The 19,456-nt window shown below is 42.7% G+C and overlaps 3 protein-coding genes across 3 annotated transcripts; 1 reads left to right on the forward strand and 2 right to left on the reverse strand.

Moving 5' to 3' along the window:
* Positions 1-271: 271 nt before the first annotated feature.
* LOC120741950 lies at positions 272-2,680 on the forward strand. Its single transcript, XM_040045093.1, has 3 exons — positions 272-892; positions 986-1,086; positions 1,750-2,680. The coding sequence occupies exons 1-3, from the start codon at positions 448-450 to the stop codon at positions 1,930-1,932; spliced, it is 729 nt and encodes a 242-aa protein (XP_039901027.1). The 5' UTR covers positions 272-447; the 3' UTR covers positions 1,933-2,680.
* A 1,139-nt stretch (positions 2,681-3,819) lies between these two features.
* LOC120741920 (leishmanolysin-like peptidase 2) lies at positions 3,820-9,695 on the reverse strand. The gene is made up of 14 exons (XM_040045034.1): positions 8,180-9,695; positions 7,710-7,803; positions 7,057-7,108; positions 6,826-6,975; positions 6,428-6,553; positions 6,231-6,321; positions 5,651-5,796; positions 5,394-5,577; positions 5,189-5,258; positions 5,002-5,098; positions 4,774-4,881; positions 4,495-4,623; positions 4,166-4,275; positions 3,820-4,087 (listed from the first exon to the last, which is right to left on the reverse strand). Exons 1-14 carry the CDS (start codon positions 8,526-8,528, stop codon positions 3,895-3,897), a joined length of 1,899 nt encoding a protein of 632 aa, XP_039900968.1. The 5' UTR covers positions 8,529-9,695; the 3' UTR covers positions 3,820-3,894.
* A 458-nt stretch (positions 9,696-10,153) lies between these two features.
* On the reverse strand, positions 10,154-17,835 carry lrp10 (low density lipoprotein receptor-related protein 10). The gene is made up of 10 exons (XM_040045025.1): positions 17,735-17,835; positions 16,207-16,379; positions 16,001-16,033; positions 15,644-15,788; positions 15,103-15,296; positions 14,663-15,003; positions 14,144-14,568; positions 13,137-13,331; positions 12,451-12,580; positions 10,154-11,728 (listed from the first exon to the last, which is right to left on the reverse strand). Exons 2-10 carry the CDS (start codon positions 16,253-16,255, stop codon positions 11,069-11,071), a joined length of 2,172 nt encoding a protein of 723 aa, XP_039900959.1. The 5' UTR covers positions 16,256-16,379; positions 17,735-17,835; the 3' UTR covers positions 10,154-11,068.
* Between the last annotated feature and the right edge of the window lie 1,621 nt (positions 17,836-19,456).

Here is a 19,456-nt window from a genome sequence, read left to right on the forward strand (position 1 = left end):
TTGTGTTTGACAAAATGTACTGATTTTTCACATGTGATAGCAGAACTGAGTTGGGCATGCACAGGATGAGTCACATCATTTGAAACTTAGCCCTGATTGGAGAAATTGGAAGTGTTACAACTGACCCACGTTACAACTATCTCCCCTACTTTATTATATTTTTATTATTGAAATGTGTTAACGCCAAAGAAATTTCTCAGAAAGGCGAAAGTTGCACATCTTTGACTCTTCACAGATTCTGTTCTTCAGTTTACAGTGACGCTCTTCATCAGTGTGGACTTCCCTCTGACATTCACCTTCACAGACGGACCCACCTGTGCTCCAGGTGTATTCTCCGCCCACAGGTCCTCCTCCTGTTACCTGGAATGTCGCGCCTCACTTTGGCACACAGTCTTGTGCAACCGGAGAGTTACAGCCTCGTAACTGAAAATCACGTGATTTTAGTAAATGAAACCAGTAACCGTGTGTGTCCGTTGCCGCTCACCTGTGGAGATAAACGTGGCAAAGATGGGCAACAGCGAGACAAAGAAAAGAACGACCGCAGACTACACAGGACCCCAGAGCAACCAAGCGAGAGTTAAAAGGAGCTTAAGTTTAAATCCTCAGAAGAGAAAACAGTCCGTCCGACTGAAAAACCGCCCTGCTAGTATAGATGGAAGCACCGGGCTTTGGGATGATTTTGATCCCTCAAGGCGCAGATACTTGGAAACTGACCTGGACCTTTACCACGAACTGCAGAACCATCTGGAAAATGCACGGCGGAGGATGAGAGATAAGGGCAAAAAAGACGTTTCTGGAGGTCTGGACGCCAGTTTGGTGACTGGAGAGGAGAAATGTTACGACCCAAACGACACCACCCTTACATTTGTTGAAGGAGAAGATGATATGGACTGTAAGTAGTCAAAGAACCAGATAAATACTTTCAGATTTGACAGCATGGGCTTCAAGGATTTTTATAAGTTAAGTCTTCCTTTTTGTCTCATAGTTGAGGGCAGAGATTATAAATCTCTGAGAGCCCGGATGTCCTGCGGTCATTCTGTCACCCCCATGTCTCTCACCAGCTGGTGTCACCATTTGTTGGACCAGGTACCACATGTTTATTATTAATCAGATTCTGAAGTATTAGTTCTCCATCGTCTCTCATTGTCCTTCTTGCACATTTATCTTCCCAACTTTCCACATAAATTATGAAATTTATTTTACATAATTTAAAATCTATTTCTAAATCATTTCTAAATCTATTATAAACTCATTGGCCAATTTGTTAAGTACACCTTGTTAGACTTGCTTTTGCCTTCAGAGGTTTTGAAGGCAAAGTTTAAAAGAATATAATTCGACACGGTGGAAACATTCCTTGGATGTTTTGGTCTATAATGACTCAACAGCATCACACAGTTGCTGCAGATCCCGTGATGGGAATCTTCCATTCCACCACATCCCAAAGTACTGCATTGAATTGAGATCTGGTGGCTGGTTGCAAAATGGGCAAGAAAATAGCCCACGTGAATTGTGGCCTCAGTTTCCAATTCATAGCTGGCAGGTGCGGTCCTCTGCTGCCCATCTGCTTCAGGGTTCAGTGTGTGGTGCACTCAGAGATGCTTTGGTTTAGCACCAAAACCCATGCCACTTTCAAAATCAATTAAATTAAATTTCTTTCTCGTTCCGATGTTCAGTTTGAACCTCGGCAGCTTCTTTTGACCATGTCAACATGCTTAGATGCAATTAACTGATTTCTTTTTGATCCCTCAGGGCGAGAGCCGATTTGTGTGCGGCCAGCCTGACTGCAATGCTGAGTGGTCACATGAAGAGGTCTGTAAAATGGCTCTTCTGACTCCTGCAGAAATCAAATACTTTGAAAAAAAGATGCTCAGCAGCACTGTCATGAATTACCTGGAGGTCAGTGATGTATCAGCAAGCCGTGGGAAATCGTGAACACAACATCGGCGTCAGGGATGTGAGGAATGTGGGATCCTGGCTGTGCCTCAGCCTAAGCCCATTCAAAAAGGGGCTTACTGGTGGTGCATGATGGCACTAAGAGTAAAAACATTTCCTGTCCTCGCTGCAGGGTGGAGCTCTGTTTTGCGTGCCTGAGGCTCACTGCAGACCGTGCTTCACCTTCTAATGCTTGTTCACTGGTGTAGCTCGAGGACAACCCTTTAAAGCAGGCTGTGTGGGCTTCAACTTTTAATGGTTTGATTTTGTGATTTCAAGAAATGAAACACGTTTTGTACTTTTCTATTATTTAAAAATATCTTTTGGATGTTGTTTTTCTCATTTAAATGGGATAAGATAGATCGACTCTTATTAGCCGCTGACAGTATTTGAAAAAGGCTTGAAAACTGGTTAGAGACTGGAACCAGCTGTGCTTCCAGTCCACTGTGACTTTTTTATATTTTCTCTCTGATGACCTCACTCTGACGCTGCTCTCCTCTCTGATCTAGCCACAAATAAAGAGATGATATTTATTAATTATAACAACAACACAACATTTTTTTTGCTATTTTTTAAAGCAGTGAGAGAAGAAGTTAGAATAAACATTTGTGGTAATTTAGCAAAAACTAATTTTTACTAATAAAGAATATTGGTTGTTAAACTAGACCTCGTGTTCAACACAACCTGCTTGTGTCTCGTTTTCAATATCCCTGTGTGTCTGAAAGCATAAATACATGTATGAAGACAGTATGGACATGCGTTTGACAGTTTCTGATTAGCCTGTGAAAGAGGACATCACTGCTTTCAATTTTGTGACACAACATTAACCTGGGAAATCACTGCGTCCACCTTCTGGTAAACATAAAGATTGGGATAAAGGGCTGCTTCAGAAATTGTCTTTGGTTCATTCAAATGTTTAAGCATTATTTATTTTCCTTTACTTGTTTGATACATGTTATGCTGAAGCTTTTTTTTTCTTTAACTGTTTGTCTTTAACAACTTCAGGCATGTGTATCACTGTGCAAAAGTCTTGAGCCACCATCATTTTTGCTCTCAGCTTCTGTTGGTGTGAGCCAAACTATATTCTACAGGCTGAGATTTAAAAAGCACAAGTTTAATTCATTCATGTTCGTGTTGGGTCACAGCACTAGGAAGCAGCAGCTTTCTGCCAAACTGGTTTCAAAGTATCTGTCAGTTTGCCAGCAGGTGTTTGTTCTGTCACGTCCCTTCGTGATGAATGACAACAAAGAACCTCGAGGTGGGAAAACAGGCTGACTTTGTGTCCTGTAAGTCTCGGCAAGTCTGGGCACGCGTTTTTCCAAGGCATGTCATGACATTCATATCTACATTTGCATCTTGTGGAAATAATATGCTCACTTACAATAACAATCACAGGTCATTTGTCATCTGTGTCACTCCTGTGAGATGACAAAACTGTTCTAGAGGAAGAGTTTTAAAGGAAATTGCTCGTTCGATTCTGCTGTATCAGCAGTAAGACTATCTCTAAATTACTGAACCTAAATGTTCAAAAGTGAAGATGGGGATAGTTTGGAGGTTTAATCAGTGCAAAAAATCTAAATACAGTTAAAAATTTACAATTTGTTACCATATATTTGATTATTTTACTGTTTACCCTCATCCTCTTTGACTTTACATTGTATTTAATGCCATAAACAAGTGTAGGTTAGAGAAATGTCCATGACAGGGAAATGATTTTGATAGACGAAACTAACATTTAGTCGTCACAATCTCATTTGACAAAAATAAAAACTGATTTATGGAAGTATAAATCCAGCTTCTCCATCTCTGTGGCTTGGGTCTTCCCCTGCTGATAGAGAACTCCACAGCGAGACAATCAAAGGTAGAAAATAAAAACAGCCCAGGAAATAAAAGTAAAAGCAGTTTTTTAATTCACTTTAAAATTAAAAATTTAGTCTTTGCCCATTCCTAAGAACAGGCTTTCTACAGATGACCCTGCTGGTCAGGGGCCACCATGCGTGTTCTGAACATACATGAGCGACATTTCCTGCAGGACACCATCAGTGCAGCCAGCAGACACGCAGCAGCAGAGAGGCACAGCGCTGTGGATACAGGTGGGTCTGTGGGTGGTCTGAGGGGAGACCAGGTCCCATCATGGGCTGAGGTAGAAATCTCACTACACAGACAAAGAGAAGTTGAAATGAAGTATATGTTGCTTTAACGGACGCCGGGGCATGTTTGAAGTTGTACTCACCATCTGATGCATGCAGGAAGTGTCCTGACATCATCTAAGGGAGGAGTCACATCAGGGTACAGACATAACCTCCTGTCAGGGCAGAAAACTGCACCATTGTATCCTTTAATCTGATGCAAAAATAAATCATTTTTATATGTGAGATGTTGACTGTATTATCCATTAGGATGTTTTTATACTAAGATGCTCTTAATCATATAAATGTGGTAATAATAGAAACATCTGTATAAATGAAACTGTTTATATGCACAAAAACTGCAAGTTTTAACTCTGAATTAATGCTCATCCAAAAACACATAACACTGTAATAAGCCATTATGTTATTATACCTGAATGTTGCCCCCTGCTGGACAGTCCACCCACTCAGAGCCAAACACCTGGATCTGATACCTGTTCGGTCCGGTACACCTGTGCCTATAACACCGGCCCTCCACAGAGCTGCTGACCTGACTCTGGTTCTGAAAGACAGACGAGAAGTTACAAAGGATTCAAAAGAAAGGGTGAAGAGAGTACAGGGGAGGACCACACACACACACACACACACACACGCACACGCACACGCACACACACACACACGCACACGCACACGCACACACACACGCACACACCTGTGTGCTGAGGCTGGAGAGAAAGCATCTGCTGTCAAAGCCAAAACTCTCCCCGCTCAGCTCATCTTCAGCTGTCCACCTGCTGCTTTCTTTTTTCCAGCATTCACTCTGAAGTGCGAGATTCAAAACGTGTACTAAAGATAAATACATAACAATAATAATAATAATAATAATAATGTCCTCTCATCTTCAGTGTTTAGGGTGAATGCACGAAGATACTGAGCTTACTCCATTCTGCAGGGGTTTATACACTCGACAGCCCTCCAGGTATTGGTCAGTCTGGCACTCCCCCTTGTGGAGATGAAGAAAATGACATCCACGTCCACTGAGAAGTACAAATAACGCAAACATTTAAGACAAAGTGACAGAATTTCTGTATGAAAATATGTGTTAACACTAAATTACTTTAATTTACCTTCCAGTGCAGAAGAAGGATGAGGAGTTATCTTGGCAGGTTGACAGGGAGCCAAACATGGCTCCTTCACCTATTAATAAGTCATAAAAAACTGTTTATTATTTAAAAAGTATGATCACAGAGTGTCCATGTTCAGCTTTTGTTAAGTCTCCTGTTATGATGATGCAGTTTTCAGTGCATTTTCTTCATATTTCAGTTTCCTTACCGTCTCCCCAGACCAGACTCTGAGCCCGGCTCAGGTCGACGGTGTACCACCCCGTGTCCTGTAATGCAGCTAAGGTCACTGGGTCGATCCGAACTGTGCTAGGATCCCCGAGCACTGCCGACATAATGGAGCCCTGCAGGACCCGGGACTCCCAGTGTGAGGACACCCTGCCTGGAGCTGCGTCCTGAGGGGTGAAAGCACCGTTAGGTTTCCTTTTTAGTTTGTTAAAGTTTTCTGCACTGGAAGCTGTGCGGTACCAGGTTCTCCAGTGGCCCTCCCAGCTCCGGATCGCTGGACACCAGGTGCTTCTGCAGGGCTGAAATGACAGACGGGGTGTAAATCCTCATGCGGCCGGATCCGTCAGAGTGACTCGCTTTGCCTCGAGGAGAACAATCAGCACCCACTGCAGGATCCAGCAAAGAAATCGCTGATAAAGAACCACCTTCTGACCAAAGCATGTGATCTTTAATGAAGGTCAGACTCAATACACTCTAACTTGTTTTAATGAAAAAAATTTTTTCTTCATTTTAATCAGATTTGAGTGTTCTTCTTTGCGTGTTACCACTTAATATTTGCATTTTTAATTCCCAATTTTTGTTCTTCGTCCACACTTTGCACAGTTTCAAAGTAAAGTAAACAAACTTTTGAAGACAGCAGCCCATGTGTGGAAGGATGAATGCTTATATAATATCAATCGTCGTTAGATTTTATTATAATATCCTCACTCACACACATTAAGAAAAATGAATTTTTACACAGTTATTACACATTCACTAATGGTTGGTAAATTACAGTTAAAAAAAAGGATAAAGTGGTGTAAATGATGTGTTTAAAAACCTTGGGAAGAGGAGGAGGAGTAACAGTCTCTCCAGGTGCTGAAGAGATCCTTAGAAAATCCAAGTGCATGGAACAATTCATGAATGACAGTCTGGAGAGCAGAAGAATATAATCTGTCATCATGATCCATCCTTCTCTGTTAAAACAGCCACAGAAACCTCACTTTTCACATCATGTATCCATAAAAGTAATCGTACCTGTACTGTAGTCTGGTGGCTGTATGTGGCTCCTGTCAGCCGGTCCCTGCAGATGACCACCACCCCAGCTACAGGTCGCCCGTGACTGTCCGTCTGGCAGTGAACAGCGTAGGCCAACACACTGGGCTGAGGAACAAGAAGATACACTGAGGAGGAGGTGAAAGCCACGTGGGCGAAGTTTAATTTAGACGCTTTAAAAAAAATTCTTATAAGAAAGTGGAGAAATATGTGATTAAATAGAGCAACAATTTACTGCTGTTTTCAATCATGAATAGAAACTTAATGAAGAAATGTCAAAATGTTTTAGGACTGCTGGGATTTGAGTGGGAAAAAATGAAGCAAAACTAACTTTCAATGGTTTTATATCAAAGATTTTTCTGTTATCTGTAGGTTTGCACCTCTGCTCTGCACTTGTCTGTGTCCTGTACATGGAGGTAAAGCAGGAAGTCGGTATCAGGGACTCCAGCACCTTCAGGTCTGAGAACAGTCCTTTTGTGTGAATCGGCCTCGGGGTAAATATCACATCCAGCCAGGTGGTCATCTGGGATCTACTGATGTTGGTACTGTATTATTCAGAAGCAGCAGTCTAGTACATGCTGTGTGTGACAGCAAAAACATTTGATACTCACGGTCGCATCCAGGCAAGTTTCATTTCCGTAGTTTTTGTTGGCTCTACCACACCTGAGAGAATAAAAAGTCTGCTTATTTCCATTTATTTGCATAAGTTGACAGCTGATAGAGCTCAGAGATACGGGACAGTACGAGTGAGCAAATACAAACCTGTTGGTGAGTTTAAATGCATAGTTACTTGCACTAATGTGTACATTTCTTTTAAAGAATGAGAGCATTCATTAACTTTGAAACATGGTGCGTTATCCTGCTGGAAGCAGCCAACAGAAGGTTAGCAACAATACTCAAATGATACTCAGCTTTTATTAAAAAGTCGTCTGGATATTTTCTCTTTTCTGGATAATTATCTGTAAACTCTGGTTTTGTGGTTTGTGGGAAAAATATAGAAATATTTAGATAAGCTGCCTGACACCAACAACCTGCCACCTTCAAAGTCACTTAAATCACCTTTCCTCCTCGTTCTGATACTCAGTTAAATTTCAAGAGTGTCCTTTACCAATGTATACATGTCTAACTGCATGTCATATGATTAGCTGGTTGGATTTTTGTGTTGTATGTAAAATAAGAATATAGGGGAAAAATAATTTTAAAGACTCAAATCTTGCCAGAGATGTTTGTTTGAGGGACTGGAGCTACACTCATGTGTACTTACCTGTTGTAGTTGATAGTACTTGAATCCCTCCAGAGAAACTTACAGTATTTGTTGATGTCTCTGCTGAGCAGTAAAGGGCCCGGCACTCTGTTCACTGTTAAAATGTCAGCAGTTTATGAGTGTGTGTGTGTGTGTGTGTGTGTGTGTGTGTGTGTGTGTGTGTGTGTGTGTGTGTGTGTGTGTGTGTGTGTGTGTGTGTGTGTGTGTGTGTGTGTGTGTGTGTCTGTTCAGATCCAAGATTTACTATATTGTCACTGAGCACTACCTCAAAGACACAATGCAGAATGAAATTACGCTGCACAAGCTCACATAAAGACATAAAAATGTCAGTGTTACTTATTTAAAAAAACACAAACACAAATATTCAGTTATCGCACAAGACAATGTTGATTGCATTGAAATTTCTTTGTTGTCATACTTGTGGAGTGTAATAATCTACAGCACACCAGCCGTTTCTGTTCAACAGTCACCTGACAGTAAAGAAGACACCACTCTCACAGCTTCTTCCACCGCTGCCTCCAGCCTTCCTTTCTCAGCCTCTGATAGGCTGTCGCTCTCTCTCGGAATCCAGGTCCGGATCCTCATTGGCTGTGGTGAGGTAGGAGTAGGTGAGCCAGATTTTCCCAGGATGCTCCTCTGCTCCTCTGACCTTCTGAGCCTGAGCTGCTTGGGTGGGCTGTCTGTAGCTCTGACCACTCTGACCTGAACCTGAAGCTCATCAAAGATGCACCTCTGCAGGGCTCCTGGGAGCTCCACCACGACCACCATTACCACCAGCACCATCCCCACCCAGAGGTTCGAGGATGGAGGGGAAGCCATAATTGTGGTGGAAACCTATTTCAGGGTAACAGTGAGGAAGAGGAGATGATGTAATGTTTTAGATGGCCGCTGAGGATCCCAAAATATGGCTGTGAATTTATTTGATTTTATTTATTTCTGTCATTGTGTCATGTATTTGTACAGATTATAAAAAAGGATCAATAGTATTATTCTGACAATTTGGGGTTAACCGTAACATCATTAACTCCAGCTCCTCCTCTGTCTCCAAACCATCATAGCAAATCTTGCTGCCATGTTGCAAACAGAACAGTTAATAAAGTAACTGTAAACACTGAGTTCTTCTGTCTGCAGCTTTGAGCTTTCTTAGGTCAGTAATGACCAATCAGAGGTCCACAGAAGCAGCTACATGGATAGATTCACTCAAACTATTTAAATAATAGTAAAGTACAGTTTAAAACTTTCAGAGTCTCTAGAGAACAAGTTTGGGCTGGCGCCATTAACTAAAATAAATACTTCATCAGTAGAAATAGTTAAAACAAACAAATCAAGGTTTTGAGGTTTCAGCTCACTAAAAGTTGGCTAATAGCTGCAACTGTTTAATAAACATACTGAACAGAAAGTGGTTACTAAATGAAGTGAAAAGCTGTTAAAGAAGAAAGTAGTGGATGGAAATCATAATGAACAGCTATGGATAAGCAAGTTTGCTAAGCACAAACACTAAGCAGCAAACAGGAAGCAGTCCAGATCCTGTTTGATGCTGGTTCAAGTTTAAACATGAAAGGCAGCGATGAAGAAAGAGTGCATGAGTCAATCTGACAGAAAGGTTGGGAAACCTCATCATGAATAATCTGAAGTAAGGTTTTTCCTCGAACAGGTGTGTAACTGGACTGTGTGGTGCAGGGTTTTGTAGAGTGTCAGGTCTGTTAAGGAGATTGAGTCATCATTGAGTCGCCAAAACAGAGGTTATCGCGTTGAAACTTGCACGTGGGGTGCTGTGTAGAAAACCGCTTCAATAATTAAATGGAGTCAGTATTATTACCTGGTAGACGGCTGCGACCTCAGTCCATCTGTGGAGTTTCAGAGCTCTAAAGTAAAAGCATTTTCCTTTTATCCTCCAAACCAGAGCAATGAGCACAACTTCTGCATTCCCACCAAGAACAGCTCTCTCCTTCTTTCTGTGGGGAGTCTGTGTGAATTACCACAGATCCTTTGAATACAGAGCACAAAGAAACACCTCTGACATGTCTCACTGAGGTGTCAGGTGGCACCCCCACAGCCGATATCCCCAAAAAGAAAACACAAAAAAGACAAAAAATATAAAACTAAAAGTGCAAATCGTTTAATCTCAGCCATATTTTTTTACTTATATACAGTGAAGTTGACCCAAATAAAATCCCCCCCCCCCAAATATCTGTAAATTTAAAACTGTCCCTCCCCAAAAAATACATTCAACAAAGCAAAACAGGAACAATTTAAGGAAAGAGAGACAAAACCTGCTAAAAGAAAAAAAAAAAAAAGACCACAAAACTCGTAATAATATTAATATTAATATTACAAATGGCACACCACAAGTCTGCTGAGTCGAAATGTGACCGAATGCTGTAGAGTCTCGTCAGATGTGAGGTTCTTTTGTGAATTTGGAGGCCCCCCCTCGACCCTTTTTATCACTAGGGTGCCTCATCTTCCTGTGCACACCTACACACGTCATAAAATCAGGCACCAAAGAGATTGTCTTTTGATACGTTTGCTTTTTGTTTTTTTGAAGGTTACATTCATTCACCGGGGGAAGAAGTATTTAAACACGCAGTAATGTTGGAATCGATGTGCACTAGAACGAGGGTATCCAAAAAGTTATTGCCAGCTTGAAGAGTACACATGCAGTTTTTTTTTTAAATCCATTTTGGAGTGAAGTCACCATGACGACGTGAGGAAAAAGTGACCCTCATTGTGTGCGTGTGTGTTTCTGCATGCAGTGTGTGTTCAGGAATTCTCAACATCCTTGAGGTCTCTGCAGGAGGCTCCTTAAAGGCACTTAAAAAGGGGGGATTTGTTTCGTGATATATCATGAGACTGGGTGCAAGTGAAGACACTCCTCATGTGCAATCACACTCCGCTGTCTACGCGAGACTAAAACGCAGTTGCATTCACACAGTCGCAGTCACACAAACACAACAATTTCTATTATAAGAGCTATAATCATTCAACCTGACAGTAGCCTGCCTCAGTATCTGGATAGGGAAGATTCTTCTGTGCAAAAAAATAAAAGTTCACCTTCTACGTGCAGCCCAGCGTTCAGTAAGTGCTCACGCATAATACTCATCTGCGCTTCTTCATCGGCCGTGCCGTTCGTCTGCATTTTCTTAAGGAAGTCTTTTTTTCTTTCTTTAAAAATACTCTATTCATATATGTCAGCAACGCAAAGCGATTTAAAAAAAAAAAAAAAAAAGGCACCAGACTGGCACAGAGAGGAAGAGTCCCACCACCGGCCGCTCCTGTGTTTCAGTTCAAACGAATGTGGAAAGACTGGTGGGAGGTAAAGTAAGAGGGAGGGGGTGGGAAGGGGTGGGTGAGGAAGTTGTTCAGGTGAGCATGGGCACGTCGTCTTCTGAAGTGTTGTCCTCCGAGAGGGGGATGAGCAGCACATCGTCGTCCGATGAAGAGGAGGAGGAGGAGAAGGAAGGCGAGGCAGAGAGGGGCACGTAGTTGGTGGAAGAGGGCGAGGCTCTGAAGCGGGAGATGCTCAAGCCTATCGTGTGGAAGATGGAGGCCAGAGATGGGCTACTGGGAGGCACGGCAACAGGGGGAGTGTGGGGGGCGTCCACAGGTGGAGCTGGGGGTGCGTAGGGAGGGGGAGGGGGGAAGGCGACAGGAGGAGCTGAAGACAGCGGCAGTAAAGGAGGCGGAGCTTCCAGCTGGTGCTGCGCTGGCTGTGCCAACAAGCCGAGTTTCTGGGCCACCGGCTGGTTGACCGCCTCCACGGCTGATGGGGAGCTCGCGGGCGTGGAGCGAGCTCCTTCTTGGCCTGATGTAGCGCTGTCTGACTGCTGCTGTTGCTGCGCCTGCTGCTGGTTGGAGCTTGACGACTGAGTCTGCCTGGATGCGGATCTGGGGATCAGACCCCACCTTCTCATGCGGCGAACAGCCCGGCGGATAAATCGGGGCCTACGTCTGCGGTGTGGGGAGCTGGCGGCATCCTGGCGAAGCAGCTGCAGGATTCCTCTCAGAGAAAGAGTCGAGGTCTGACAAAGAAACAGAGCAGATTGTTTCAACTACCTTCAGCAGCTCGTGTTCAACATCCTAAAATCATTATTAAAAATCATTAAACCTGCTGAATTTATTTACGCGACACTAATCAAAGTTTGAGCTTAGTGTAGGCGGCTTCAGCTAATCCCATCAGGCAGAGCCAGCCACTTTATCCCTCCGCCTCCACTGCCTCAGCTGTCTCACCAAGGACTAATAAAAGAAGCTCAGAGTAAACTTGCACAGTAACAGCACATTAGCCTCATCTTAACACTCCTCCAACTTCAGCCCACATCCAGCTGGGGATCAATTAGGCTGCTATAGATGAGCTTTAAGACAGAGAGCACTACTACACATCAGAGCGTGTGGTTTAATGTAGTAACAGCTATCGGCTTTTCTGCATTTAATTACATTTATTAAAGCCCTTAAATCAAAAAGCCTTCAATAAGATGTTGATTTGTAGGTTTTAACACATTAATTAAAATTGAAGTTAGTTAATCAGTTTTTCCTGCTGAAATTTCAACACTTAGGGTTTTTAAAAAAACGCCTCTAAATGCCTTAAATGTATATTGTAACTCTGCAGGACAGGCTGCAGTCAATCACATGGGTTCTTTAAACAAACGAGCATGATCTAAAGTCCTGACAGGATCCTGGATTGATGAAATCCTGACAGGTGCGTCCATGCGGGCAGTTAAAAATCTCTGGCGCTCTGCTCTCTCACCTCATTGGGGTTTTCTATGGGGAAGTCCTCGACTGGGGGGATGATGCCCTGTGCGATCAGCTGACCGTAAGAAGGCGGGGCCTGCTGCTGGATGAGCTCCGCCTCGTGGCGGTTGATTGGCGCAAACATGCTGTGAGAGGATAGAGGTTCTTTTAGATGCAGTCACACACATTGCAAACTTGCAAAGCACATTTTGTTTTTGTTTTGAAGCATCACGCAGATCCACATAAAGTATACAAATATAAAGTCTAGAAATAGATTTGACTCTAAGAGGTACTATTAAAGGTTAAAGCTTTTAATACACTGCAGGTTATTGGTTCCTGTTGTTGTACATAACTCAAGCATTTAGCTGACAACAACAACGAACAGGCTGTTTTTTTGTTTTTGTGTGGAGTGTACTGTCAGTGTCGTAGGAGGCTGTGCTATCCATCTGAGAGTTACTGTCTGGCAGTTCTGGCAGCAATTAAAGCCAGAAGTTAGAAAACAATGTCTGCATCTCCTGACTCATCATCTGAGATTATCAGCACAATATACGAGTCAGTCTTTTCTTCTTTAAAAGTGGCAAGAAAGCCTCATTATGCTTCATCAAAGGAACGAAAATAAACTAAAGCAGCTACTTTGAAGAGCAGAAGAGCTTCGGCTGCAAACCTCAAACAAAAACGCAGCAGAACCATTCAAAGACTTACCTGTACTCCCTCGTCCTGAGCGAGTACAGTTTACAGGTACAGCCCATGGCAATGACCAGAAGTAGTCCGCAGACCAGGCTGCCCACCGTTGCCGCGGTGATGACCTTGCGGGGCAAGATTACCGTGCAGTTGAGCTCGTCTGTGCCGTCCTTGCAGTCCACCTGGCCGTCGCAGCGCCAGCTCTCATACACGCACCTGCAGAGGGAACAAAGAGCCGTTTGTTACCAGAGCAGGCTGGAAGAAAATGAGTGGCAGGTTCAGTTTCACAGAAAACAACAGACGCCGCCTGAATTAAGACTCACAATAAAACCACAACGATGTAAACAAGGAGAAGTGAAACAGGCTGAGTTAAAAGGATCCCTACGCTTAAGCTCAAAACTTTCCCATACACACTTTGTGCTTTTGTTACAGAGCAGGAACTGCAGTCCGAACTGCAGAGCGAGCTGCATTTAGAAAAAGGACGTTGGCCTATTTTAAGACACTGTGGCTTTTGATAAAACATGCAAACAATGGCAACTAGTTAACATTGCACTATTGCAGAACTACACAATAAATAGCAATAGCATCATCAAAAATAATCACAATAATGTAAAACCATAATAAACAGCTGTATATAAATATAACCTGTATCAATGCTTTTTGGAGGAATGCAGAATCTCTACTGTCAACATTGCATATTTATTTCCTCATACGTAACTCTGTGCCTGTCACACACTGCTGCAGGATGGGTGATATTTCCATAGAAAAACAACAGAACCACAAAAACCACAGCAAAGCCAATTTAAACTCTAAGATGGTCATATGTCACATACAGACACGCCCGAGCCTGAAACTCCACAAACCTGAATGGTTATGAAACAAAGCAAAACAAAAACAGCAGCACCCGTTTCCACGGTGAGTAAAATAAGCATGCACAGGGTGAGAACGCCCTCTGACACAAACCCTAGTGCACCCCCTTACTCCTTTTATGTTGTGTGTGGAGCTGTGTGACACAGGTGCACACTGACCTGTCGCTGTCACAATGAAAGGTCCCCGGCTGACACACGGTGCAATCCCTCTCGTCGCTGCCATCAGCGCAGTTCAGCTGGTAGTTGCATCTCTCCGTCAGTGAGTAGCACTGCGGTTTGCTGGTCGCTGTCGTCCTCTGTCCTGCCATTCCGCAGGGAAAGTGATTCGGACTGCAGTTCCTGCAGCCCTCCTCGTCCTTTCCGGTCTCGGGACAGTCCCACTTCCCATCGCAGTGTTGCTCCTGTGTAAAACAACCTCCTGCCGCTCCCCCGCACCGACCTTCCCACGGAGGGCAGTAGCCCTTAACATGAAACGTGGCGTTAAAGTTGGAGTTCTCTGTGCCAAGAACTCTTTTATACACCACTGACATCACGCCGGTGTTGGATTCAACTTGGACCGATTTGGAATTGGAGGAGCTGGTAATCTGTGAAAATGCAGAAGGGTTTTCAAAAAATAAATAAATAAATAAAAAGAGAAAAACATTTGCCAGTAATGAATGTTTGGGTTGGGAAACTCACGATTTTAATAATGTCTCCTTTGCCTTCTTCTCTGTTGTAGATAGTGAGTCGGTCCCCAAAAGATAGCGTCAGCTTTTGCAGTTCCAGACTCAGCGGCCTGGAGTCCTCAGGATCCAAAGTCCAAACACAGGACTGACTTTGACCCTGACAAGCTGGAGGGGAGAAGGTCCCATAAAAGGTCTGAAGAAGCCCTCCACAAGGACAGTCACAACCCAGTTCGTCGTTGTCATCAGATTCTTCATCAAGACACTCCACCTGCCCATTACAGCGCCAGGAGTGGGGAAGGCAGCGACCCCCGTAGCATTTAAAAGATGTTTCTGGGCAATCGCCTTCATATGGATCTGTACAAAGGGAGGAAGATAAAAGGAACATTTAGATAATAATTGGGGGGAAAAAAAAAGAGCTGGAACTGCAAGCAGGCACATGTCAGGACGTCATACCTCTGGCATAGTTCAACAGAAATGATGACACAGGGAACATATGAGGGAGGAAGTGGTGCATCACTGTAATATTCCCCCCTGGGAGCTCGATTGGCTGCGGCAACTTAGAGCCACACAGGATGATTGGATCACCTCCAGCCGACGAGTTTATAGACACCCATTCTTTCTTACAGCGGACAGAAAACTGAGAGAAGCTGTGGAAAGATTTGCAATAAGAGAAAGTTTGTATCAGTGAACAGAACCCACAGTGTCTCAATCGCAGACACTGCATCTCGAAAACTTTTGTTTTTGTCTTTATTTCCATATCTGGGTCATTCATTACTTCATAAACGATAACAGAAAATGATCAGGCAATATTAAGCATTTATATACTTTTAATAAATAAAAAACAATCAATGCATTGCACAACTGGTATATTTACTCTGTTAATAATTATCCCAGGTCACCTGATTTGCGGTAAAATAATTGGGAGTCAATTATTTAACGTCTTCGAGCTTTCAAAGTGTCATCTCCTTTATGTGACACCTTTGAGCAACCGTACCTGAGAACGATCGGCTCATCTTCTGGACCCGTGATGATCCAGCCGTCGGACATTGAGCCGAAGCAGAAGGACCAGCTGTGGTAAACAGAACTCCTGATCACTCCCACCTTATCGTCCACCACCTGAAGGGAGCGCCCACAGTGGGCTGTGATAAACACAAGTAGAGTTAATAAAAGCAGTTCCCGGTTTTGCGAATAAATTAAGTGTTGTTGTTGTTTGATGCTGAACCTGTCAGGTGTGAAGAAAATGTAAATGTAAACGTCACTAAACCATGAATGGTGTTGTTTATTATCTGTGGGTTTGAGGCATATTCATTTTCATAACACGATGAAACATGCAATGACTGGTTTTCCTTACATGAGCTGAGAGCAGGCTCAAAACGGCTCCATGCTGCAGAGGAAATAAGCAAAAGGAGAACAGAGCAGGTGCTTTATTATCGCCACTCACACAGACTGTAAATGCTGTATGACACAAAAAGTTCAAACATGACCTTTGGTTGATAAACATTTAAAGCAGCCACCTAAGAGAGATACACAAACAGCCAAAAAAACTCACTCACTCACCTGTTATGCAGAAAACCAGGAGGGCAGGGAAGCTGTAACTGATTTTCATTGTGGTAACGTTTCTTTTTCTTAATGTTTAAAAATGTTTTTTAATAAAAAGTTAAGGGGGGGGGGGTAAAAAAGAAATATTAGAGAAGTGCCATGGCAGGAGGTCTTGTTCAAGAAGACTTCGCCTGTAGAGAAAAAGAAAAGATGAGTGAGACACATCTTTGATCTGGGTGAACGACTATCAAAGTTTGGCTGAACGACAAATGAGAAACACAAAAACATCTGAGCCAACACTGGCTATTTTAATTTGTTTACTATCCATCGTAGTCATCATAAAATAGCCATTTCCGCAATCAAATCCACAATAACTGCTTCTCTGAAACAATCAGCTGTCGGCAGCAGTTATAATGAGTAAGTTTTTAAATTAAGGAATAACGTTTAGATGCTCCATTGTTCATTAGGCGTTTGATGTGTTTTCATGCCGGAGGCACTTCCTCATGCAACCCCCTTCCCCAAAGGGGATTTGTATCTCCTCCTGGCATCAAACCGGCAATCTTTCCCTTGTTAGGTGCAGGTGTAAACCACTAGAGCATGTGTTTAAGAGTAACTTAAACTATACTGTGAGTAATGCATGCTGTAGATATAGCAGAATATAGTCATATGTAAGCTGACGGTGGAGCAGAATTAAGTGTCATCCCTGAACTGAGTTTATAACTAGTAATAAACTGGGCGTCCATCACTTCTTATCTTCATATACGGATTATAACATTTTTAATTCTATAGTAATATTACACATACTACATTTTATAAACTTCATTATTTATATTGAAAATGCTTTAAAACTACCTTAGATCCTTTGTTACAAGGTACTTTTAAGATAACCACAATTACAAATATGACAGCAGCGGAAAAATGCCTCTGCGTTATGCAACACACACACAAGCACCAGCATGTATTTATACACACGAAAATAATCAGTTACTGAGGAAGTATCAAGGCAGGAAAACTCAGCAAAGGCCCCTTGAACACAGATGTTATTTTGATCTTTATTTACACACAGTCAGACGTAACACCCGACACACACACAGCGATTTCCTCCCCGTAATCTTCTCAACAATGACGCCAGAAACGCTCCCATTTCCGAGGGAAAAAAAACCCGTGAAAACTAACACTTTCCTCCCTGTTTCTTCTTCCCACTAAGATAACACTATACCGAGATCGAGTTCTGCTTGATTAAAGTCATATTTATGTCGATACGTGTTAAGATTGCGATCACAGATTAGGTAACGCCACAGTTTCGGTTTGGAGAAAGGAGCAGCTGCTCTCCTTTACAGCTTTAACAGCTAGTTCCCAGCCTAGCTAAAGGCTAACGCCAAATCTCACTGCTCGCGTCGTTTAAAGGGCATTTTTCAAACCGCGACACCCCCATAAAAGCTCTGTGAGGACAACACGAACGACTTAAACACACAAACCAACTAAAATATAGAGTCCAGAAGCAGAAATAACACAAGTAATTCATAAAAAAGTACAGAGCCCTTACCATGTCGGTCGGCCTTTCTTGTTGACAAGTTCGAAGCTACTTCCGTATATCACAACTCGTGACGTAGGGGAGGGAAGGCGGGGCTTGTCATGCTAAAACCGGAGCCGCTGAATGGAGCTGCAGGTTTACTACAGCTTTAATCCTCATTCATAAAAATATGTTTCTCTGTATATATATAATTTTAAATATCAAGCGGTTATGCTGAATTTAAAACAAACTCATAGTGTTTTTTAATATAGCAAATTAACGAGTGTCTACAAACTACATTTGCTGATTGGACACGGTCTTAAAAGGTGAAATGTGCATTTGTTAACACAAGGTGTCAGTATCAGCTGTCACAAATATCCAACACCAGGTTTAATTCATAAAAATGGAGTCTGATTTGAATGAACTTTATTCTGCTGTCAAACTTCACCAGTGATGCTAGAAGAAACAGGGCAGTGAGAAAAGTTTATTTATACAATACAGAATAAAATACAATTATTAAAATAGGATGAATAGATAAAACTAGATAAAGGCAAGCCTGAACAAGTGGGTCTTAAGTTCCTTTTTAAAGGTATCAACATGAGTCTGTCCACGAGTCTTATGTCCAGTGGAAGCGTGTTTCACAACTGAATTTAAATGAAAGGAGAAAGAAAGTTGATTGATTGAGTAATTAAGATAAGATAAGATAAGATAAGATAAGATAAGATGAGATAAGATCTCATCCCTGCACTCCAGAAGACCTCGTTCTCCATAGCAGATACTGCCTGCTCTGACCTTTCCTGTAAATGACCTTTGAGTTGTTAGTCCAGTCCAGTTTATCAGTCAGGTGAAAACCCAGATACGTATATCAGTCCAAGATCTCAATGTCCATTCTCTGGATGTTTGCTGGTGTATGTGGAAGATGTCTGCAGCTGTAGAAGTCCACCACCAGCTCCTTGGTTTTCCCATTATTGATCTGGAAGAGGTTCTGTTGGTGCTAGTCAACAAAGTCCTCGGTCAGTTTTCTGTACTCCCTGCAGTCCCCATCAGTGATGAGGCCAACAATTGCTGAGTTATCAGAAAACTTTTTTAGAAAGCATTCGGCAGAGTTGTAGAAGTCTGTGGTGTTTATGGTGAATAGAGATGAAAATATGATTTGGCACAAATGAAGTCCATTTGTGCCAAATCATATCCGATCAAAGAAAACCCGAATGACGTGTCTCCCTGCAGATGTTAGATTTTAGGCCTGTGAGGTCTAAGTCATCATCAGGAGTGACCATGAGCAATTATAACATGTCATTTTGTTTTTTTAAGTTGTTGTCCCAAGATCTGGCAATCAGACAGTGAAGAAAACAGAAATCGGAATATTTACTTTTCCCCCAAAAAACAGTCTGGTTAGGGTTTGGAGCTCGTGTCAGGGTTGTCACCAATGATGGTTTAGACCTCACATGGTTAACTTGTGTGTGCGTGCGTGTGTGTGTGTGTGTGTGTGTGTGCGTGTGTGTGTGTGTGTGTGTGTGTGTGCGTGCGTGTGTGTGGTGTGTGTGTGTGTGTGTGTGTGAGTTAAACACACCTTCTCTTGCAGGGCGGGTTACTTTCTCCTGCCTTTCCAGCATACCTGGAGATAATGAACTCACTTGTCGGTAAGTGCTGTCTGCTATTTAAGACTGAGGAGATCTTTCAGTCGATGCCTGATAGTTGAACTGGAAACAGTGAAGTGAAGTTGGCTCCTTCTTCAGTACTTTTCACACGCTCTGC

This window comes from Simochromis diagramma, unplaced genomic scaffold, assembly GCF_900408965.1.
Source record: "Simochromis diagramma unplaced genomic scaffold, fSimDia1.1 OVJJ01000590.1, whole genome shotgun sequence".
Taxonomy (NCBI): domain Eukaryota; kingdom Metazoa; phylum Chordata; class Actinopteri; order Cichliformes; family Cichlidae; genus Simochromis; species Simochromis diagramma.

Bases quoted from the DNA above. Each gene is read 5' to 3' on its own strand.
- LOC120741950 (XM_040045093.1), top strand. From the start codon at position 448: ATGAAACCAGTAACCGTGTGTGTCCGTTGCCGCTCACCTGTGGAGATA. The intron at 893-985 runs GTAAGTAGTCAA...TTTGTCTCATAG, and splicing joins AGGAGAAGATGATATGGACT to TTGAGGGCAGAGATTATAAA. The intron at 1,087-1,749 runs GTACCACATGTT...TTGATCCCTCAG, and splicing joins GTCACCATTTGTTGGACCAG to GGCGAGAGCCGATTTGTGTG.
- LOC120741920 (XM_040045034.1), bottom strand. From the start codon at position 8,528: ATGGCTTCCCCTCCATCCTCGAACCTCTGGGTGGGGATGGTGCTGGTG. The intron at 5,259-5,393 runs GTAAGGAAACTG...ACTTATTAATAG, and splicing joins GAGTCTGGTCTGGGGAGACG to GTGAAGGAGCCATGTTTGGC. The intron at 4,882-5,001 runs GTAAGCTCAGTA...CTCGCACTTCAG, and splicing joins ATAAACCCCTGCAGAATGGA to AGTGAATGCTGGAAAAAAGA.
- lrp10 (XM_040045025.1), bottom strand. From the start codon at position 16,255: ATGAAAATCAGTTACAGCTTCCCTGCCCTCCTGGTTTTCTGCATAACA. The intron at 16,034-16,206 runs GTGAGTGAGTGA...TTTCCTCTGCAG, and splicing joins CCTGGTTTTCTGCATAACAG to CATGGAGCCGTTTTGAGCCT. The intron at 13,332-14,143 runs GTCAGTGTGCAC...TTCCCTCTGCAG, and splicing joins TTTCATTGTGACAGCGACAG to GTGCGTGTATGAGAGCTGGC.